General features: G+C 35.6%; 1 protein-coding gene across 1 annotated transcript in view; it reads left to right on the top strand.

Annotated features, from left to right (window-relative positions):
• Positions 1-24,957, top strand: part of CDC42BPB (CDC42 binding protein kinase beta) — a 107,662-nt gene that overhangs the window by 22,249 nt on the left and 60,456 nt on the right. The window contains 6 exon segments of the mRNA XM_032234742.1: positions 5,096-5,187; positions 8,614-8,697; positions 14,527-14,622; positions 18,388-18,536; positions 23,972-24,065; positions 24,485-24,685. Coding sequence (XP_032090633.1) covers positions 5,096-5,187; positions 8,614-8,697; positions 14,527-14,622; positions 18,388-18,536; positions 23,972-24,065; positions 24,485-24,685 — 716 coding nt within the window.

Raw genomic sequence — 24,957 nt, 5'->3', positions numbered from 1 at the left:
CCCTACCTACCTACTGTATTTCTCTTTTTCTCTCTTCTATCCCTCTATCTTCTTGCCTACTTTTTTAATTTGCCACTTCAAAACCTTGGTGCGTCTTATACTCCGATAAATACGGTACTTGAGGTTCAGTTCTTTTTCAAAGTGAACCTGAAATTAGTTCTCCTCATTTTAATTTTAATTCAAATTAGTTATGATTATAGAATGACAACACTGAGAAGTAGAGAAAAGTATACACAATCCTTTGTTTGTTTGATTTGCCATTGAACCCATTGCCTGGCTGATCTTGGCTATTGTCAAAAAGCTAAGCAGGATTGGACTAGGATAATTCTAGGATGGGAAATCACCAGGAAGTACGAAAGCTATAGGCTAATCTGTGAAGTCACTTTAGAATTTAAAAGTAAACCAGTTTCATATGGTTGCCAGGAAAACTACATGGAAGTGTTAGGAGACCTTATCTTTGCCTTTAATGAAACTGATAGGCAATATACTATCATAGGCAGTATATTGTCATTCATTAAATAAACTGTGGTGTAATTAGCAACTCGAATTAGTTATCACTGGTGTGTTTGATAAAAATGCTTTTAAAATACCATAGTATGTTCCTTTAAAATTTAATTTTGGGACAATATTCAATTGGGATTTTTTCATAGTGCCCTGGGTAATTTACAGTGTTTCTCCATAAGAGTGGGATTTACAGAAGTAAGGAAAATGCCTTATTATGTGATGTTAAGTGTTCAGGAGAGATCTAGGCATAGTCCATCAATAGTGGGTATCAGTTTTCCATTGCAGATATACTTGATTCTGTTTATAAGCCTTCCATTCTGATATTTTCAGTACACTGTCCAATTTGGAAGGAAACTAATATTCCCTTAACTAGGAAGAACTAGATATTTGCAGAAAATTTTGAATACAAAATATTCCTTTTTGTGATCAAGATGTCACTATTTTGACAGCATGAAATGAACTATGTTTATAACTTTGGACTTCTCAAGCAAATATGGAATCTTTTAAAGTCAAAACAGAGCTGTTTTAATACAACCTGTTTTTCACTCAGAACAGTATATAAAATGGACACAAAACAGGGGTTTCAAATTTGAAATAGTTTGAATTACAAAAAAGGTTTTAAATTCAAAAGTTCAAATTTAAAGTGTTTTGCATACTTCTACTAAGAATAGTACAGTAATCCAAAGCTTTCCCCACATTTTCTGGTATTTTAAATTCATGTCTGATATATATTTTTTTTTATAAAAAAAGACTTGCAGGCTGCAAGTAGCCTACTGAGTGGCCTTGTGCAATTGAATTGAATTGAATTGAATTTATTGCATTTATATGGGGCCCTTTTCCCCGAAGGGGACTCAGGGCGGCTCACAATCCAAGTCAGGGAAGGGGGTACAGATAAGGGATAAAAAAGACGAACAGAACAATACACAATTTAAAAGCACACAACAACCATACCATTCGAGGTGGGGGGGCGGGGCCAAAAGCTCTTTAGCCCCAGGCCTGTCGGAACAGCCCGGTTTTAAGGGCTTTGTGGAAGGCCTGGAGGGTGGTGAGGGTTCGAATCTCCACGGGGAGCTCGTTCCAGAGGGTCGGAGCAGCCACAGAGAAGGCTCTCCTCCGGGTAGTCGTCAGTCAGCATTGGCTGGCGGATGGAATTCGGAGGAGGCCTAATCTGTGGGATCCAATCGGTCTATTGGAGGTAATTGGCAGCAGGCAGTCTCTCATGGTGTTTTATTTTTTAAAGTAATTAATTCATTTCCTCTACCAACCGAAGCTGTGCTAGGCACCTTCAATAATCAGGTTTTCAGTGCCTTTTGCAGCATCAGGATAGGAGCCATATGGAAATCTCTTGGAGAATACTATTGCAGAAGAGAGTTGAAGAAACCATGCCACTGACACTGAGACGTGGTGATGTTTAATTGACTGACACTGCGCTACAAATTGTTAATCCATTGTTTTATTTTTAAAAGCTGTAAAATTTATTTTAAACTTTAACAATGAAATTGTTATTTTATCTTTTCCCTACAACCTTATGAGGTAATTTACTAAACTTGTGTGAATCATCACTGACAGAGTTCAAACCTTGTATCATACATCACTTAGTAGGTTTTGGCTAAATTTGAGCCACTAATTCTTGGAAAGCATGGTTCATGACTTGTGTTGTAGGTGAACTATTAGCAACCTATTGTAGTACCTAAGGTGATTAGGTAAATTATGACTTTCATACTCCCTCCCCCCCCCATTAGAGTTGTCTTATTGCAATGACTTATTTTAAGTTGATTAGCTGCTAATTTCAAAAGAGGACTAGAATAAATAGAAGTATTGTGTGGGTTATTGATTACTTGCTACACTTAGTGTCATAGCCAGCTCAGACTCTGAAGATGAAGAGGAGTTACGGGAGGGTCAGCAGCCTGAGGGGATTCAGCTGGAAGAGTCAGGCAGGAAAAGCAAGTGTTGCTTAGAAACCAGGAGAGGCAGCTATCCTTGGCCTCAGAAGATGAAGAGGTGGAACTAGCATTTCCTCCCAATTTGAAAAGAGGAGGGCTGATCAAAGGCATTCAAGAAGACTGTTGTCCAGAAAGAACCTCAACCCCCTCAATGGAACAAATCCGGATCATACTACTTCTGTATAAGAGGAGCTGTGCACCTGACAGATCCATTGGCAACAATTCTCCATTTACCTCACCACTGTATTTCTGAACTCATTAAGACCCTACCCTCTCAAATTGTAACCCTGGACCCTCATGCTATATTTAATTGACTCTCTAGTACCTTGTTTACAATTTGAATTCTAATCTAAGATGGTTGAGTCTTTGTGGGCTAGGTATTTTGGGCATGAGGGATTATGAGAGTTTGTCCAATCCTTTTTGCCATTAAAGTTCTGTTTAGAGACCTTTTTAGTAAAAATATAAAACTTACATGTGTGTCCAATTTCCATGGCCGGGACAAGACATTTAAGAATTGTTCTGGTCTTACTTGGAAACTTCTTATAGTTCTTCGTGGGTGTATGTATTTCTGTAGAATATGATTATTAAAAGTGTGGCAAATTTAGAATAAGAATAAGTTTGCTTTTGAACTTGTTGCCTATTGTGGTATAATGTGTTTTCTTTATATAAATATATATTAAAGTGTTCTAAACATGCCTTCAACTTTATTTTTTTGTGATTATTCATGTATTGTGCTAAACCCTAATGTATTTTGGATTAGTATAATGTGTGAATCAAACCATTGTAATTTATAAATCATATTTATTGCTTAATTAGTAGTTTAATTAATAGCAGTTGTAGAACTGATATCAAAGAGCTTCTGCCTTTTATGATCAACATCAACAGTAAAGGAACTAGTTGTTAAGAAATATGCTGTATACCAGGGGTGTCAAACTGGCAGCCCATAGGCTGGATGTGTCACAAGCAGACCACGCCCATCCCAGCTCCACGAATGGGAAAAATATTGCAAAATGTCATGTGATTGCAAGATGGCACCACAAATTTGACACCCGTGCTGTAGACTGGTATTCATGAAGACCTTGAAAAAAACATTCAGATGTTGTGATGTGTTTATATCAAAATAGTATAAACAATTGTATTTTCTGAAAAGAGAAGTTGAATTTTGAAAATGGAAAGACTATTGGTGCTTTTGAAGTTTTATGTTGTGGAAGACTCCTGAAATATACTGTGGATGGACATACAAGGGGGAAACAAAACCAAATGGATCATTAAACAAATGAACACAAGAGTTCTCATCAAATCACAAATGAGCACGCTCAAATTATCCTACTCCAGACACATGATGTAAAGATCTAACTCTCTAGAGGAAAGTCTAATGCTTGAGAAAGATGGAAGCAAAGGGAAGAACAGCAGTAAAGTGATTAGACTCAATTACAGTAGTGTTGGGTGGTCCACTGGAAGACCTGAAAGATCAGGCTAGGGACATATTGTTGTGGAGAAAAATGATCTGTGTGGTTATTCAGAGTCAATACTAAGTTGATGGCACATAATGAAATTTCTAGGACCTGGCTTGATAAGCAATTAATTTTATTTGAGGTGATTGAAGATGCATAAGAATGATCTCTCCATGCACCCACTAAACTACCTGTAAATTGTACTTCTAGATCTACTACCGGTATGAGTATTATTTCTAGATTACATAAGGTTAGTAACTGAACATGGGATCATGTACTTCCATTTGAAGATCTTGTGAAGATATCTGGGAAAGGAAAATTATAGACAAAGTTACTATTTACTGAATATGGTATTGCAAACATTGTATTGACTGCTTTAGAAGAATTCTCCCAGGAATATATTTAAAGGTCAAATTACTTTAAAGCAAAAGTTAATTGACAGATTTTGGGACTGGAGACAGAATAGAAAAGCCTGAGAGATATGGAGCACAAATCTTTTTTTTATTGATATATGCAAATCATCTTTAACTGATTGATTGCAGTAATAAACATTTGATTAGATATAAACAACATCAAACTAGTTAATTGCAAATAACATTTTTTCTGATTGATACAATTAGGATTATTCATTGAATTAATATACATGCACATTAAAATATTTAATAGGGAAGAATGAGATAATAGTGGTAATATAGAACATTAGACAATGGTTCTTTTAGATTCAAAGGCCAAATAATTCTTGAGCTGAAGTATTGCTTATATCTTAAGAGTTTTCTGAAAGTCTTATCTTCCCAAGTCTAATTGCTAATTTTTTGCACATAGGCTTGAAGTTCTTTAAGGTTAGCACTTTTGCTTATTTTATTAATGAGAGATACATTCTGTATCTCTGAGAATTTCCATTGCCTAGTTGCTTCCTAGCTTAGCTAGCATATTTATTTGTAAGTGGGTTGGGGGCTATTTTTTGGACACCTATTTTTTTAATTCATTGATTAGTTGTGCTAGGAAGACTAGATAAGGTTCTTTGTATTAGAAAAAAGAACTGGCTTCTTCTTGACCATATCATCTGCGATAGAGGTAGCAATTTTTGATGTTTTATTATCAAATCTAAACTAATATACAGATTGATACCAATCAGTTTACATCAGTATACAATATACAAACTTTAACTTGAGATTTCCTCTTATTTTCAAACAGCCAAACCATTTACCCAGTTGGTGAAGGAAATGCAACTTCATCGAGATGACTTTGAAATCATAAAAGTCATTGGCAGAGGTGCATTTGGTGAGGTAAGATACCTTTAAAGCTCCCAGATGACTAAGGAAACATATTGTTCACTGATTTTTCCAATGGAGGAATTCTTTCTTTTGAACCTACCTTTCTTTTACAATGGAAACTAGATAATTGAAGATGATCTGTTTGTACCTGTGTGTTACATCTCACAATATTATATATAAATCAAATGTATAGGTTGCTGAATACATAACAACCATGCACAGCATATAAGTTAAAAACAAATACTATAAATAAAAACAAAAAGAAAGCAGGGAATTAATAGATAGAGCACATTAACAAAATTCTCATAACAAAGAGCTTAGGAAAACAATCAGATCTTCCAAGACCTATTTAAAGAATGGCAAGATCAAGATAACGCAGACCTTTGGAGATTACTATTGCACAGTGCAGACACTGTGACAGAAAAAGCATTCCACTGAGATCCCATCAGATGATACTCTTTTAAAGAGAAATCTGGAACATGCCCACTCTGTTAGATCTTATTAGATAGGGAGAAAAAGTAGGAAAAAGATGGTCACTCAGATAGCCAGGCCCTATGCCATGAAGGACTTCAGAAGTCTTAAATAGCACTCTGAATTGTAACCAGAGACTGACTATAAACCAGTGAAGACTGCACGCAAAAGTGTTACACAAACACTTCAAGGTGTGCCCATAACTTAATGTATTGATGCACTCTAGGCCAATTGTATTTTTGGGGTGGTTTTCAAGGTTATCTTCATTGTTGCAAGTTGCAATAGTCCACACACAAAAATAATAAGATACGCATGACTGTGAGAAGGGGTTCCTAAATCCAGAAAAGGGCAAAGGCCACCTGGCTACAGCTGGGATCTACTCTTCAAAAAGGAGTTATGAGTCCACACTAGTTTTCTCCAGGGAAGTTCTACCCCATATTAGAATTAAATACAAAGAATTCATGGTCCCAGACAAACATACCCAGCCACTCAGTCTTTATCAGGATTGAGTTTAAGTTTATTCTTCCCATCTAGATCCCAGCAGCCTTCATACATTGGGATAAGACAGAATCATTTGGTTGGGTTGGGCTCAAGATTTAGTTCAATTTGGTATCACCAGCATATTGATGATATGCTGTGTTCAACAGCCGGTGTTGATGAATGACATCACCCATCAGCTTCCTGTAGATGGTGAAAACATCCAATCTTCTGTTCCCACTTCTCAATATCCTTAATACCGGTAGAATTGACTGTACAGTGAGAACCACTGTAATACTGAGCCTCCACTCCTACAACCGCAGTCCATCCAGAAGGATGCCATGATCACGGGTATCAAAAGCCACTGAGATCTGAAAAATTGCACCATTGCTAGCCTGACTCAGGGAAAGGTTACTGACAAGTGTGTTCAATGCCGTCTCTATAAAATGCCATAGGGCAAAGCTAAAAGTCCAAGAAAAAGTTCCCTAAGGAATAAATAGTTGTGCTTAAAAGATATTCTAGTCTCAGGACAAAGCTAACCTAATTATTTTTTCTGCTGTTATTAGGACCAGTCACTATTATTAAATCCTCTATCAAGATGCACTGTTCTTACTAAAGATATCAGTATGTTATTGAGTTTATTTTGATTGTTCCCGAAATACATTTACATAATAGAAACCATTTACAATGACTTTCATTATGATAATTTTTTCTTCAGTTGAAATAGTCATAGCTCCTTTTTATGGCTCTGCCTTATAACTGAAGAGACTGTTTGATTTCTTTCTGTGGCCTGGTATCACTTGCATGATTCTCCAAAGTATTTAGGCAGCAATCATTTTTTTTCCTCATTACTTGCTATCTGTTGTTCTTAATTGGAGAGATGCGAATAGATTAACCCTCCCCCAATCAATAAAAACAGGAACAAAGAAGAACACTTTAGCTAGTCCTCAACTTATAACCATTTGTTTAGTGAACATTCAAAGTTATGACAAAAATCATAAAATTAGGCAAAACTCCTCATTAACAACTGCCTTGCTTAGCAATGGAAATGTTGATCTCAGTTGTGGTCAGACGTCACCAACTACCTATAGTAAAATTAACTTTGCTGTTCAAGCCAAAACTTAAGAAAAGGGGTTCATGAAAACTTTCCCCTATATTAATTGTAATAAAAATGAGGGAACCCAACTCTTATGTCAGCCGCTCCCTTTAGGAAACAAATTACTGTATTTTTAGGAGTATAAGACGTACCTTTTTTCCTCAAAAAAAGAGGCTGAAAATCTGGGTGCGTCTTATACACCGAATACAGCATTTTTTGCCTCCTAAAACCCCGCCCCTTCACCAAAGTGGCCATTCATAGCCTTATAGAGGCTTTCAGAGAGATCCTGGGGGCTGTGGAGGGTAAAAATGAGCAAAAAATGGGCCTCCCCCCCCCAGCCCCCAGCAGAATTCTATAAGCCTCCATAAGGCTATGAATGCAGCTTTTTTGACAAAAAACGGGTCCCGTTTTCACAAAAAACGGGCCATATTTCTTGTTTTTGCCCCCCCCCGCCCCCCAGGAACACTCTGCAAGCCCCCCCCAAGGCTATTCATGCCTTTTTTTTAAAAAAAGGGCCTGTTTTTGCGAAAAACGGGCCTTTTTGGGGAGGTCTGCAGAGTGCAAAAACTTCTTTTTCCTTTCGGAAAGCTCTTTAACTGATTGATGAGAATTACATTGATCAAGTGCTGTGCCAGTAGAAACACCTACCTACCTACTGTATTTCTCTATCTATCTCTATTTCTCTCTCTATCCCTTTATCTACCTACCTACCTAACTACTCTCTCTCTCCCTACCTATCTACTGTATTTCTCTCTCTCTCTTTCTCTCTCTCTATTGCTCTACCTACCAACCTACCTACACACTCTCTCCTTATCTACTGTATTTCTCTCTCTCTCTATTTTTCTATTTCTCTCTCTCTATCCTTCTACTTACCTACCTACCTACGCACACTCTCTCCCCCTCCCTCCCTACTGTATTTCTCTCTCTCTCTCTCTCTCTCTCTCTCTCTCTCTCTCCCTTTACCTACCTACCTACCTAACTACTCTATCTCTCCCTACCTACCTACTGTATTTCTCTCTCTTTCTCTCCCTCTCTATCCCTCTATCTACCTACCTACTTTTTTTAAAAAAATGCCTCTTCAAAACCTTGGTGCGTCTTATACTCTGGAAAATATGCAACCCCAATTTGGCACAGAATCTGGGCTGTTAAGTGAGAGGTCATTAAGCGAGGTACTGTACTACTGCTTCACACCCTTCCAGTTTTACAGCAGCTGTTGCAAATTTTGCTGTTTATTTCTTTGGGTGTTGTTTCTGGTTGATATCTTTGTTTCCCCTTGCTATACTTGTTTTCTTTTAATTTTTTTATCTGTAACATGCCAAAAGTCAGGTGGCTTCATAACTGAAATGAATAAATACTAGAATGTCATGGCGTTATTTTTACTTTTTAAATTGTAGGTTGCAGTTGTAAAATTGAAGTGCACAGAACGCATTTATGCAATGAAAATCCTAAATAAATGGGAAATGCTTAAAAGGGCAGAGGTAAGTCTGATATTTTCAGTTCAGATTTCTTTATAAATGGTACTAAGGAAGATCACATTAAACAGTTACTACTTAAGCATATAGGAAATTTCTCTTTTTTCCTGAAGGTTTTTCCTATAAAATACCATATGTTTGTAGCATTTATTGCTTTCTGTATAACTATATTTACTTGGTTTTCATAGTAAATAAAAGTTTAGAAAAAAAGGAGATATAAAAAAGAGGAAATGTTAATGTGGAGAGAATTTGATGATGAAGGTGTTATGTACTATTGTATTGATATATAGTTATATTATTAATAGTTTTGTGATGAATATTATAACAAATATGTGGATTTTGATTGTTCACAACCCAGATACCACATTGTTAGACAGAAATAGAAAGTAATAAAAATAAAATAAATAAAACATGGAAAGAAAAATAAAAAGAAAATCAAGTTAATTACTAGATGGAAACTTGGACTTTGGTTACATTGAAAGTCAGAATTTCAAGGAAGACTCATGCTTGGTTTCATTTTTATAAAGAAGTAGATTTTGCAGAAATAAATCAATTAAGCATTGTAGATTATTAAATAAATATATTTACATATTTTATTTGTTACAGTAAAGATATTTAATATAATATGTATTATATCATACATAAAGCAAGAATTCATTAGCCAACATTTTTAAGTATGAAGATTTATACAATCTTATTTTTTTGTTCAATGGTGCTTGATTCTCGGAAACTGCCTTGACTAGTCCCTGAAGTTTTCTTGGTATGTTTTTTCAGAAGTTGTTTGCCATCGCTTCCCAGTGCTAGGGTCGAAATAAAGTGAGTAACCCAAAGCCATCCCACCTGGTTTTGTCCCTAAGGCAGGACTAGAACTCATAGTCGCCAGGTTTCTAGTCTGATACCTTAACAAGTTCACTCGACTGATATATAAAATATAGCAAAATTCAATAAGAATATGCAAATTTTAAAGTTTTTTTTGTAAAGATATATAAAATATTTCAAATCCAATTGATTCAAATTTGAAATACTCTCATTTGAATTTGTAACATCCTACTCAAATGTGAAACAGCTGTTATAAACTCAAAATGGGCAATTTCAACCACTTTGGCAATGGGTAAGTGTGAAAAGGTCTCAAAAGGCTTGAAACAGTCCATTTCATATTCATAACAGCAGTTTCTCAAAATAGGATATTTTCAGTTCAGTACTCAGTTTCTGTAGCTTCAGATATTTTTTGTATAGTGCTAGATTTTGAACAGGAAGTTGCATTTGTAGTTGAGTGTCTAATTTTCACTCTAATAGGAATGTTTTATTCTTAGATCTTGCAATCCGTCAATACAGTCTATTGTCCTCCCATTACAGAGTGTCCTGTATCAATTTCAAAATTTTATAATATTTCAGTTTTTAAAAAATACCTAGATGCTAACAGAAATCTCTCTCTCTCTCTCTATTCCATATAGGAAAACTCTTGACTTGCTTCTCCCCTACTTGCTTCTCCCTTATTGTATAGATACAGGCTTATATACATTAGAGATCACAAATCTTTTTAAATATTTTGAAGAGGATGCTGAATCAGTGCAGATTAGTTCCCAGTATGTTTATGTTGAAAAGACTTGCTGTTTAGCATTCTATATTATGTAAACGTTTTCAAATAGTTTAAGGGAAGGTCCGCTTATGGTGAATTGCTGGCTATATTCCCAAAATTATAAAATATAGGTAAATACTTCTGAGCCAGACTTTAAAAAATATATATAATCTTTTCTAGCAAAATAATATTTGCCGAAAAACTACCTTGTACATTATGTCAGAAGGAGATTTATTTTTGTAGCCCTAATTCATAGAAATTTCCATCATGCTACTAGGATAGTTCAAATTATTAACTACAATTAGTAGTTCATAATTATGTAATTATACTTACTCTGGGATATAATGTCACAATGAAAGAACTAGTGGATAATAAAACTATTAGGCAAATGTAAGAAATTGGGTAGTTCATGCATGAAAATAAGGGGAAAAGTAAATTGACCATGTGTTTCTGCAATAATTGAACTTAGTGAAGCATATTTTTGAGTGATGCATAAAAATGTTCCGTGTTATGACCCTGAAATAATTATAACAGTAGGCAAGTGATGGATTGTTTAAGAATCTTCCACTTCTCCATTGAGGTGGAGATAGCATCCAGGCATGGGTTGACTTTGCTCACTGATTGGACTGAGTCTGTCAAAGCTGTTAAGACACACCCTTATTGCTAGGAATAGCCAGCTTTTCGACTCAGTTCATCAGCAAGGATGGATGTGTCTATCTCTTATTCCTGTCAACTTTTGGACTTTATTGTGAGATTAATAGGATTTTGTTACATCATTTTCTGGACTTTGTGAGTACTTCCTTTGGCCACAGGTGTTAAAGCCAGCTCAGCGGCTAGAGCCTAGGCTCTGGACGCTAGCTATTTGACAACTCAAGCCGTGCATGAGGGTGGCCACATTGAGGATTCATAGTTCCAGCAGCCTGAAGGCTAGATCTAAGGAACCTTATCCAGCTTAGCGCAAAGCAATAGCAGCCACCTTGCAGAGCTTCACACTCTTGTTAATAGCTGGTTTGGATTTGGTGCACTTTGGGTTGCAGAGCTTCATGCTCTCCCTAAGCCTCAAGTTAACAATCGACTGATCTCGGCTGGCAATTTGGAGAGCTTTGTGCTCTCAGGAAGCGGCTAGGTTCTGCAACACTGCCGGAGTCCCCCGGTCAATAGGAACATCACGCCCTGCACGAACAGTCATTAAGCAGAAGAAGGACACGATATAAGCAGCGGGGACATCCCATTGCTTCAGCGGCAGCTTCTGATTACAGTGGCGGCAGCCTTTAGCGTGACAAAAGCCTCAATCCTCAATCACTGTCAAAAGCGATCGGAGGGCTCAAATTGCTTAGTTCACCATGAGGTTTTTGTGCCTTTTAAGCCCAAAAACCTGGAAAGCCTTGTCTCTCAGCCACTCGCTTAAACAAAAGGTGTGAAGCGGCCATTTGACAGGAGGGCGATCTTTTCCCTGTCAAAGAATCAAAATGGAGGGCGCAGCAGCACCCAATGTCAGTGAGGCAGGGTCATGTCCAGGCAGGGACCTGGACAGTCAGGAGCCCATGGCACCTTCCCCTGCAGCTCCAGCATTACCATCTACCTCTACAGGGCACAAATGTAGTTCAAAGGCTGCCTTCAAAACAGGGAAATCCAAAAAGGGCTCTAAGTCTGTTTCCAAGTTTGAGAAACGAAGGGAAAAAACCTTGGAACACCTGTGCTCAAAGGGTAGCAGCCAGAAGACTCAAGGCTCTCATATCAGTCAGGGCACTCTCATTCAAGATACACTTTAACTATGTCACCAGAGGGAGCTGAGTTGTCAAATTGTTCTCCAAGCCCTGTTTTTCATATTAATACTTCTGGTCTATGGGACTCTGTCAGACTTACATAGCACTGCAGCCATGGTGGGTCAGCCCATCATTCGGCTAGAGTGGAGCTACCTTTACTCCCAACTGCTGCAGGTCTTCGCACTGAATTGCAGCACGATCCACCGTTCCAACCAAATTTGCAGGATATTATAGCCAATGCAGCACTCTACACCTCCTCAACCATGCCAGGGGCGCCTGAGGAGGTATTGAAATCAGAGGACAAGCGGGCAGATCTAACCCCACAAAGAAACCATCCACAACCGCCTCCTTTTTCAACAGTGCATTGTTGCTTTGGCTGCGCCAGCTGCAGGAAAGAATTCCAGTCACCGATTCCAGGGCATACCAAGATATCAACCAGCTGGTAGCAGCGATTCAGTTTTCAGCAGACACCACACTCAACACTGCTAAATTTGTGTCCAAGTCCATGGCTTCATCAGTGTTGGTGCGACATTTGCTTTGGTTATGCCAGTGGCAGGCAGATGTGTGACACAAGTGGTGTTTGGCTTTACCTCGGCCAAGGCAACATTTGACCAAAGGGTACTACAAGCCGTTCACAGGGAAGGGGGTCTCTCAGACCAGACGTCAGCCTTGTAAGGACAAGCCAGCTTTGGTATGTCCCATGCTTAGATGCTATCTCCACCTCAGTGGAGAAAGGGCATTGGTCTTACCTGATACCCCTCTTCTCATAAGGTGGAGATAGTATCCAGCCCCACCCTAAGATGCTGGTCTTCACGGCAAACGAACAAGACTTTTACCATAAGACTTTAGCACAAGACATGTCGAGTCTGTCAATTTAACTTCGCTAAAAAGCTGGATACTCCTAGCAACAAGGGTGTGTCTTAAGAGCTTTGACAGACTCAGTCCAATCAGCGAGCAGACAAAGTCAACCCATGCCTGGATGCTATCTCCACCTTATGAGAAGAGACGTATCAGGTAAGACCAACGTCCCTTTTACATTGTTATACCTTCTATTAAAATGGTTACAACAGTTTATAAATTATTCTAAGTCAGCTTAATATATTCATAATGTTATTGATATATTTTACAAGATACTTTTCTAATTGAAATAATATGTGGCCACTTAATGTTATAGAACAAAAACAGATTATTATTCTCCAGGCCCTGAACAAATTTTATGGATTTGTTCTCTGAATAGTGTACGGGTGAGGTATTATTTTATATCAAAATAAACAGTGTAAAATAAGAAAGAAATCCTGCTACAATAAATAGTAGATAACAGTTTCATAAATGGAATAGAACGAACTATCAATGAACCTCCAAAGAGAGGCAATTTAAAAGTTTAATATAACATAGATGAATCCTCTTTGCCTGTCTGATACTATCAGATGCTATCTTTAGTATTGTCTGATTGAAATGAGTTTGAATTTGTTATTTTTGTGGGAACTTGGAGAATTGTCATATATTTGAATTAAAAAAACCAATTTGAACAAATTAAGAAGTGTTTGAAGAAAAATGCAATTAGTTAGACATTATTTTGTGGCTGTTCTTATGCCTGATCTAATTCTAAAATTTAGCTTTCTAATGTTTAAATGCAATTTATGATAATGGCAGAAGCTTGGAAGTAGGATTAATAGACATTTGAATAAACTTGGAATTTTGTGGTTCAGACTAAGTAGGAGATAGAAGTAAGGGACCCATGCTCCAGATCAAATAATTCAGATAGAAAATTAGATGAAAATATGTTTCATGATCTATGTTTAAAAATCCTAATTTTACTCATTGTTCCTAAATATGAGACACTAATATGGATTTCACATCCTTTGTAACATAAGGCCTTTAGCCAGGACATTCATTAAAACAGAAGGAAGTAACTTTTTGAAGTCATAATTATCTTCCCCCTTCTGTTTCCTTTGGAAGTAGTCATGGCCCTACTTAAAGCATATACGATTAGTGGGGGTGGATAGAGAGAGAAATAGGCTCAGAGATATGTGACTTCTATGATACATGCAAGAAATTCCGCTCCCATTTCCAGGAAACATTATTGAATAAATTGGCCAGGTTTGTATTCTCAAATCTTACTTTTGTTTTCTTTCAATCAAACATTTAAAAAGTTTCTTGTTTTCTTGAAGGCTGTCAGTATGTCCACCTTTAGGAGACTGGATATTGCTGTAGATATTTTAAAAACATTCAGGCTATTATAAAACTAAAATGTTATCTCAAGAATCCAATGCTATCATGTTTTTTAAATTTGATTTTAAAATTATTTTTGGTTAGCTATGAAAAGTTTTATTCCTTGGTTTGAATACTGAATTAATCTAGAGGTGGTATATTTATAAATGTTATAATCTTATATTACATAAACATTATTGCAATATTTGCATCCTTGTTTATTAAAGTCAAGAGATTAGTTAAACAACTTTTTCTCCCACTTTTACTCTCTTATTTTAGACTGCTTGTTTCCGAGAAGAGAGAGATGTTTTGGTGAATGGAGACTGTCAGTGGATTACAACGTTGCACTATGCTTTTCAGGATGAAAACTATTTGGTATGTGTGTACAATAAGCCTATGAAGAAGTAGTTCGTAATCTGGTTTCTCAGTTCAAAATATTTTGAATTCAGAGCATTATCAACTGTATTTATCTGAAAGGAAGATTTCTCCTCTTCCTCCCCTCCAGTGAAGGGAAAGGGATTTTCACAGAATCAAACTTCCTGCCCAAGTCAGGAGTCCTTATACCTTTTGGTCAAGTTGTCCAATCTTTTCTTGAAAAACTCAGTCATGGAGCAACCACAATTCTGGGAAGCAAGCTGTTTGATAATAATTCTCACTGTCAGGAAATTCCTCCTTATTTCCAGATTTGGATCTCTCTTTGATGTGCTTCCACTCATTGCTTCTTATCCTAGAATAAAACAATATTCTTTCAATTATTGAAATATTGCTATCATGTCTTCCCTGAGACTTCTCTTTGTTAGACTAAACATATCTTTTCCCCATAGCTGTACATTGTACAACTTAGCTTCCAGGCCCCTCATCTTCTTTGTTTCTGTTCTCTGCGGTCTTCCTAGGGCTTCAACATCTTTTTTGTATTGCGACCAGAATTGGATGCAATTCCAAGTGTAGCCTCAGTAGTGCAGTGAGGAATGGCATTATCACTTCTTGTGATCTTGATGGTATCTCTCTGTTGATGCAGCCTAGGATTGTGTTTGCTTTTTTGGGAGCTGCATCACACTACTTAAGCAGTGATTCACCAGGAAACCTAGATCGCTCTCTCAGGGATACTGTTGAGCCACGCCTATCCTGTAACTGTACCTTGATTTTCCCTGCCTAAGTGCAACGCCTTACTTTTCTCACTACTGAACTGCATCTTGTTGGATAGGGGCTAATGCTCAAGTCTGTCAAGTTCACTCTGAATCTTGAGTCTATCTTCCAAATATTAGCAATTGCGCTCAGCTTAGTGTGATATAGATTGGTCCCATTTTGATTGCATTTGTTGAAAATACTGGAACAGAAGAAATGAGAGGTAACAAGTATTTTAAACAAAGCTGAAAAGGAATCATTTCAGTGGAAGTAGGAGAAATCACTGTTATAGCTCATCTTCATCTTCTAATGAAGAGAAGACACAAATATTTATTACCATTCTCCATATGTATTGATTGCAATGGAGAAACCCTGAGAGCTCAACAACACTATCCCTGGGTAGAGAGGCTCTTCATTGCAGTTCCTTGGCCTCTATGCATGAAGGATGCTGAGAGAAGAATGGAGCTGCCAAATTGAATGAATGGAACTAAAAATGCTAAGCATTCTTTCTTTGGAAGTAAGAGACACAGAATTTAATGGGATTTAGTAGTATGCAGTTGTGTTTATGCTTGCAGCCCAGTATGGAGGCCTCCAGTTTTCTTCTTGCAATTCAGAACCCAAGAATTTCTTCCTCACATTACATTCCATTTATATGGCGTAAGCTGGGCTAAACAGAATTTCCACAGCATAGCACATTTACTGCAAATAAACATGCAGAAGTTTATGGTAGCTGAGCCTACATTTCTGTAATCTCTCACTGCAATGAGTGTATGCATATTTGTGTGTAATATGACTAGTTTGTGTGTCTCTATTTGTATATGCAAATAGGTGCTTAATTAAATTTACAGATGGGATACCTAATTTTACAGGCAATTTTTATGCAGTAATTGAACATGTAATATTTGTCATAGCTATATTCTTTCTTGGAATGGACCTCTGATTCTGTTCTTTTCTGAAGTATAGTAAGTAATAAAAAAATTTTAATGAAATAATTTGAAATAGAAATTGGCAATCACAACTGAAAAGTATATAAAATTTGATTGTTTAGTCTAAAATCTAGAATCATCTTCCTTTTGGGTCAATATGTAATTGTTTATATTCTTATTTTAAGAGAAAGACAAAATTCCAAAACAAATTATTTACAAGTTACTCTATTTTCCATCTATAGTTTGCTATTAAGTATAATGAGCTGAAGTTAACTTAATTAGATAAATAAATTGTTCAGTTGAACACTTATCATCTAGTTATTTACCTTGGCACAGTACTGCTAATGTGTCATTTTATACACACAATCTCAAGACTGCTGTTAAAATCCAGAAGTGGCCAAACCGGTTTGTGGGCCAACTGTGGCTTCTGTAATGTTCATTTTCAGCTCTGAAGCACTTGCGGACAATAAAAACTGGAATAGTATTGAAAAGAAACCGCCTTTACAGTACAATCCTATGCATGTTTACTCAGAAATAAATCTTGCTGATTTCAATGAGTTACTACCAGGTAAGTGTGCATAGGATTATATCCCTGGTATAAATGTTTGGAGGTTCCTAAAAGGTTTGCATCCAATAAGAAATAAATAGCCATCTTCTCAAAAAAAAAAAAAATGGAGGATGGGGAAAATGCAAATAGTTACTTGGGATATTCTGATTATTTTGTGTCTTTGAGAAGGGTTGTTAAGAAAAGGAGTGCCAAAGGAAGAATTTCAAGTGAATGAAATAGAGGCAGTTTTTAAGAACCTTGACAAAAGTACAAATGACTGAGAGCTAGCTTCCTTCTTTGTTCATTGTATTTTTCATATCATATTAATTCATCCATTTATTATCACAGAGCTACTTTGCAACCTGGTTAGGTAGAAGCCTTAACAATTTATAATTTGTCAAAATTACACATTATAATATTGTTTAATAGTCTTTAAAAATTCAGTAGAGCACCTTTAGGTCATAAAGTATATTTCACCCATGGTTTTCCTGCTGTTGTATGAGGCCATTTTTGATAATGTTTTCCTTTTTATATTTATTTAAGATGTGGACAGGAATTAAGATTTTTCTGAAATATTTTACTCTGATCTTACTCTTATGGTAAGAAGTTAGAAAAAAATAGGAAAACTAGCATATTTAAATGAAAAATACTAATTAACAAGCAATTAGTATGTGTAGCTTTGGCTAATTTATATTTTCCAGCAATTTACTCTTGTCATTTCATTTCTCCAGGAAATACATTGAACTACTAAATTGCTGTTGTTATTTAGATTTAGTATAGCTGCTCATTCCTATGGATTTTAGTAGAATATCTGGTATATGCCTAGGAATCTTTTATCATAGTAAAATGCAACTATGCCAAAAAAAATTGACTATAAATGATCATTGCAGTGAACTCAACTAGAAGAAATTTATGTACACGAATATTTTCTTACAACAATTGAGGCAGTGGAGTTTGGTTTTGTAAGCAACCTTTTGCACAGATAATGACAAGTCTCATCATAGTTCTTAACCTCAGAATAGTTACTGGATCATGTACTCACTGGGACCATATTTTAGCATACTAAACCATACATTTCATTGATTTTTACAAATGACATTTGAATTATTTACCCTCCAACAAAGGAGAAAGAAAGAACATTATGATCTTTTTTTAATTTCCATTTTTGTTTTAAATTGTTAGAGAATTACTAAGTTTGAAGTTATATTTCTTTAATTATATTATATGTATTGATGCTTCTCTTTTGCAAATTAGTATATGTATATGAAATAAGCGGTGGGGGGGCAGGGAGAGATAATATGTCTAGCATAATGATTGTCTGGGAAATAGTTTAGGTTAGTTTAAATTCCCATGTTTACTTTAATTGGATAATTTAATTATTAGTTAAGAGGAAGCAGTTAAAGTCAGTGTGTCCAGTTAAACCACTCACTTTGACTCAGTTTCAAGAATCATATTAAAGTTGTATTTCAGTGAACATTTCATGTAATCACTTATGATATAATTCTGCAGTGATTCTTACCAGTAAGTGTTCTTGTTTTTTAGTATTTAGTAATGGACTACTATGTGGGTGGTGATTTGTTGACATTACTTAGCAAGTTTGAAGACAAGCTTCCGGAAGATATGGCCAGGTTCTACATTGGTGAAATGGTTCTTGCTATTCATTCCATTCATCAGCTGCATTATGTGCACAGGTAAGATTTCTTATTATGGCATATAAATACAGGTAGTCCTTGATCACAATTGACCCCAAAATTTCCATTGCTTGGTGAGACAGTTGTTAAGAGAGTTTTGCCCAATTTTGTGACCTTTGTTTTCACAATTGTAAAGAGAACCATTGCAGTTGTTAAGTTAGTAATGTGGTTGTTAAATGAATCTGGCTTTCCCATTGACTTTACTTGTTAGAAAATCATAAAAGGTGATCACATGACTTCAGGGTACTACAACCATCATGAATATGAATCAGTTGCCAAGTGTCCAAATTTTGATCATGTGACCATGGGGATGCTGCAACAGTATTAAGTGTGAAAAACAGGCGTACGTCACTTTTTTCAGAGCCATTATGACTTTCAACGGTCACTAAATGAATGGTTCTCCATAGTAGTGGAGGTAGCATCCAGACTGGGTTGACCTCATCCGCTCATTGATTGGACTGAGTCTGATAAGACTGTTAAGCCACGCCCTTGTCGCTAGGCACACCCAGCTTTCGACTCAGTCCCTCAATAAGGATGGATGTGTCATTAAGTGCTCCAGTAGGATTTATAACACCTTTGAATTTATTGGAAATTTCTGGATTAATAACTTGTGAGTACAGCTGGGAGTAACACCATAAACCCCTGCATTGGAGTGGTGTCAGGCATGCCTTTAGCCCCTTATGGGTGGCGGAGACTTCCATTTTCCCCTCAGACTGAGCTGTCACAAATGGCACGTAAACTGTAAGATGTTATGAAGTTGGTTACCTTAAAATAATGTTCCTATTTATAATTTCAGATTGTAGCCATGCCCATCTTCAAATATTGTAGGTTATTAGGGGGCTCAAGCAGACTAGTCTGCACTTCCTTTCATTAAAGCATGCAGTCATTATGCTCATGTCTTCCATCTGTAATCAAATAGCCATTTAAATTTACAGAATGTATATTTCCACCACTTCAAATTTTAGTTGGTTCAATTTAAATTTCAGATTGAAGGTGGTTATATATAAACAGGGTTTAAGGCAAAATCTTGCAGGAAATGTCTAGACTCTGGCACAAATGTAGTGGCAAAAGTTAAATAGAAGAGATAAGGGGAAAAAAACTATAATATGTACCAATACGATTTTCAGCATCTCTCTGTACCTTTTTATACTTGTAAACTATAATTTCTTACATTATAGGGAGATATAATTTAGTACATGAAAACCTGATTTCAGGTTTTTTTTTTCTTATACCAGTTCAAAATCCAAGATTACTAGAACTTGTCCAGTCAGGAGGAAAAAACTGAATGGAAAAAATAATGAGAACATAAAAGTGTTGAAAACACAGAAGTACAGAAAGACTCTTATGGAGACCCTGTTTAGATAATAGGTTGCCCATTCACAGAACATTGGATTATAGTTTTGCAGCTTTGCTGTCATGTTTAGCATTACTGCAAAATGATTACTTTCACTTTCAAAATTCTTAGAGTGGTGAGAAATCTTCTTTGCTATTTAAAGGATTATATTATTTTATACCTTCTTTCTCAGACTACTAAAAGCTGATAAACTCCCAATTTCTAGTTTATTTGCTTGTTATGTTATTTCTGCCCTTAACTTACTATACAAAATGGTATTGGGATGTTTATGGCTATCCTGTCTGGTTAATTTTGGCTAGAAGTAGCCACTGTGCGGTGTTTAATTGTATACAGACCATGGATTTGGTGTGCATTTAAAAGTGGAGAGGAACATCAGTGTATTTACTCTAAATCAAGCCAAAAAAAGTGTTTCATCCAAGTATTATAACTTTTAAAACAATTGAAATATGATTTTTATTTTAAAACATTTTAAATGCAATAGTTATAACTATAACAAAGGTTTCTAAATCTCATTTTTAAAAATTCCACAAATCCACTTAAATATTGAAAACCTATGCCAGTGAAGGAAAACTTTTAATATCCTAGTTGTTGGGAAATAAATTGGTGGTCAAATGAATCCTGTTACAGTTCTTCAAACTAGTGTTCTGCGTTTTAACCAAGGAAAGTTAAATACATCGTATAAGAATAAATAAATCAATAAAATATTGATTTATTTAATATGCATAAAATCAATTAAGAATTTTGTCCATGTCTTTCACGCAAGAGTTTTATATGTGTGCTTCTGAGTACTCTAAATAAATAGGTGCTTTTCTGATTCGTAAATACCAGCATGGCCAGTTTTTACCCTGAGGTAAGATACTGTAAAAGACCATAGTTAGCAACAAATTCATTATGTAAGTGTAAAATTTACATGAAGAAAACTTCCTCATTTGCTTATAAGATTACATCTAGAATGCGATGCTATATTTATAAGGAATAAAGAATATGTTCTTGAATTTAAGAGTACTCCTTCAATTTGATCTTTTTATTGTTGTAATCTTGAACAAAGTCTGTACATGTTTATAAACATTAAGACAGCACCAAAAATAAACTTGTCTCATATAGAAATTTTCTTAATGTAAGGTGACATTAGTTACAGGATTAGGAAGCTCAATCACTCCACATGTTCCTTTTAGGTATTGTCAAATATGTAGCCCAGGGTGTTGCACTTTCTGTGAAGTAGTCCCACTTATTTGGAGCAGTTTACTAACTCCACCCTATTGTATTTTAGGAGAGCTGTTAAAACTTGTTTTTTTAAAGAAGCACTGGGTGGGGACCTTGTATAAGTTTTACTTGGTTGTTTCTTGTTCACAGTGACATTAATTTCTTCTTAATAACTTATTATTTTGAACTGTAGTTTATTAATTCAGTATACAATTTATGACAGTATGTGTTGGTGGTTAAGGCACTGAACTAGAAACCTGTAGCCTGGGAGTTCAAGGCCTCTCTTAGGCATGAAAGTGGGCTGGGTAACTTTGGGCCAGTTATTTTCTTTCAGCTCAGCCCACCTCACAGGGTGTTGTTATGGGGGAAAATAGGGGCAAATATATTCTCTTGAATAGATCATACTATATATTTTAAAAAAAGATGGGGATATCATTGTTATTGTTATTAAATTCTTTTCATATAAGAAAAGAATGTAAGCCACTCATCTCATAGCATGTGAATCCTACTAAATAAAGCAATATATCTGCACCATTTTATATAATAGACATTGCTACAAATCCTGAGATAACCTTTTTGTAAGTAAGTCAGTGCCAGATCCGGCAAAGGAATTAAACAATAATAATATTGAATTTCTGTGGGAACTTCTCAAGCCAATTAATCTATGGTGGCATATGTTAAATATGCAGTCCTCTGCATCGTGGCATGAAGATAAACCTAAGGAATAATTAAATTAGAAGCAAGCTGAGTTAATTGCAAAAGATTTGCTTTCATGTACATAATGTTATAAGTTCAGTATCAAAAAGAGAATATTCATTTCTGAGATAGTTGAAACATCTGGGCTGTTGGAGGGGTTGAGTCACTAGTTAGTGGGTGACATATAAAATATGTCTTAGAAGAGTTCGGCTTGTGGATTATAGTGCAGAACAGCATCCCTCACAAATGAAATCCAGTATTCTGTTGTTACTCCTATTTTGTGTCCTTCATAGAGCACAATTTAATGCTACAATATATATATAAAACATCACAAAAATGTACGATATTGAGTGTATAAAGCAATGTGATTAAAATGTTTGTTAATGTGTGGTCGTTATAGTTTCCACCTTAAAGTAATTTTTTATCTTGCTAAATACAAAATGGCTTTTAATAACCTTTAGAAATTACTATATTGCTTCAGGAAATCATTTGAAGACTTATTGCTTTGACCAGAGCTAGCCAGCAAAATGGTATTAGAATAAGTATGTAAGATAAAATTGGAGAAAAAAATCAGTATAGTGAATTAATATAGCTATCCATTAATGCTATTACTTGCTTATGCTGCAATGTTATGCATGCTTACCTCAGAGTAAGTCCCTCTGAGGTAAGAGAGGTTTATCTTTGAGTACACATGTGTTACATTACTGTGTTCTGATTACACTATACAGCAAAGAAACCTCTATTAGCTCTTAGTGTTTCTTTTTGCAGATTTTTTTGCTGGCAGAAAATGTCCCTGTGTTAGTTAAGCTTTGTAAGAAATACCACAGTTTTAAAGCTCTTCAGTAGTTAATCACCTTCCTTCCTCTTATACTGTGAGAGGAAATGGGAGACAAAGTACGTGTTGTGCATTTTTATTGTTGAGTTGTTCTTAGGAATACGTGTTCCAAAAGAATCTTCAGTAAACAGATGAGAAACACATGATAAAACCTGCAGTATATGTGAATATTGATCTATGATCTACTTCTTAACAATAATTTTTCTTCATGCATTAATTCTACTATTTTTGCAGTGTAGATGATGAGTTTTCTTTAATTTATGTTTGGAACCTTTCCTTTATAATAATTTCATAAATACGCTGTCATGAAGTATGTCAGATACATACTGGCTTTTAAGGCTTTTTTTGTCTAAACATGTAGAATGTTTATTAGACATTATTTCTTGAAATGTTAATTTTTAAGAAATTTGGAGGCACACAGGGACAAAGTCAGAACACAAACTTAGCAAATTCATTATTATGATACAAATTAAATGGGAAATAGAATAGATATGTTCAATTTAGCAACAAAACCAAGGGAATTGTGAATGCATGTATAAAGATATATTTCATTATTGTTTTAGAGCTATTTTTTGTGAAAACTATAAAGCATATTCAAATATGCACTTTGAAGGAAATAGGAAACCAGGAAATTCTTTGTCAAAGAGCACAATTCAAAAATGATTTGAAAGAAATTCTTCAGAACGTATTTAAATGCTAATATTTGAAGACCCATGTTTTGTTTCAGACTTCTATACTAACCTGAAAAAAATAATGTACAAATAGCTGCATAAAGGAACCACGTTAGACGCGCCATTCTAAAAGAGCCGAGGTGGCGCAGTGGTTAGAGTGCAACACTGCAGGCTACTTCAGCTGACTGCAGTTCAGCAGTTCGGCTGTTCAAATCTCACTGACTCAGGGTTGACTCAGCCTTCCATCTTTCCGAGGTGGGTAAAATGAGGACCCAGATTGTTGGGGGCAATATGCTGACTCTGTAAACCGCTTAGTGAGGGCTGAAAGCCCTATGAAGTGGTATATAAGTCTAACTGCTATTGCTAACTGCTATTGCTATTCTTCCAAATTATTTTCAAAGTGTGTACATCCTACTCGGGGTGGGAATTTAATATGATAGGTTTATATAATCATAGTGATACCTTACAGTATTCTTTATAGTGATATTGGGGATTATTTTTCTGTCATAGACGATTTGATCTTTTGCTGTTTTAAATATAAAAGATATAAAATTGTCAGTATCCAATTTTTATAAGAACTAAGTTGATTTTAATATACATTTAGAATACCAGGTTAAAGGTAATGTTCCAACTATGTGCCTGATTTAAAATAATACCTTTTTTCCCCAAAAATCAGAGATATAAAACCTGACAATGTTTTATTGGATGCGAATGGTCACATACGCCTGGCAGATTTTGGATCCTGCTTAAAGATGAGCGAGGATGGCACTGTATGTATCAAAAAAGTATAGTGTTTTTTTTTACTAGAATACTTAAACTGCAGTATATTTGAGTTAGTTTGGGGATTATATTTGGAAGATAAGCTGCAAAAGTACATGTGAATAGAGCAAAATTTTATATTGTATCATTCTCTGCAACATGTTTAATCCGAACTGCTATATATTATTTATGAATGGAGTATCCTGTAATATTCCCATGTATTTCCTTTCACTGTTTCATGGCCAATTAAACTTTTTATTTGTACATGAGAAAGTGATGTTATGATTCTTTTGATTTATACTTAATAATACAAGAAAGCATGATCTTTTCTTTTTGTATATCAGTAATGCTCATTGACCTATAGATTTATACATGCATACAATTAAATTAATTTCTCCTTATATACTATTTTACATTGTTTTTCTTCAAGGTACAATCTTCAGTCGCAGTGGGCACCCCTGATTATATTTCCCCTGAAATACTGCAAGCCATGGAGGATGGCATGGGAAAATATGGACCTGAATGTGATTGGTGGTCCCTAGGTGTTTGCATGTATGAAATGTTATATGGAGAAACACCTTTTTATGCAGAGTCACTGGTGGAAACCTATGGGAAGATTATGAATCATGAAGTAAGTGCTATGAAATGTTTGTTCCTCTTAGCTGTGTAATTTTCACAGAAATATGTCACAAGGATCCAAAATCTTCGTGTTTGTATGTATGAGTAACAACATTGCTCAGTGAATCTTCTAAGAAAAATCTTCTGTGACTAATGTTCAGAACAGGTATTTCTCAGACCTCTGCTGTTGTATACTTGGAATATATTGATTCAATTATTTCTGAAAACCTTTTCACTGTATATTTTTGCCACAAAACAGACTTAAAATGAGCCAATTCAGCAAAA

Source organism: Thamnophis elegans, chromosome 1 (genome assembly GCF_009769535.1).
Source record: "Thamnophis elegans isolate rThaEle1 chromosome 1, rThaEle1.pri, whole genome shotgun sequence".
In the NCBI taxonomy this organism is placed as follows: Eukaryota; Metazoa; Chordata; class Lepidosauria; order Squamata; family Colubridae; genus Thamnophis; species Thamnophis elegans.
Note: the sequence above shows the minus strand (reverse complement) of the source record. Positions and strands in the feature narration are given on the sequence as shown.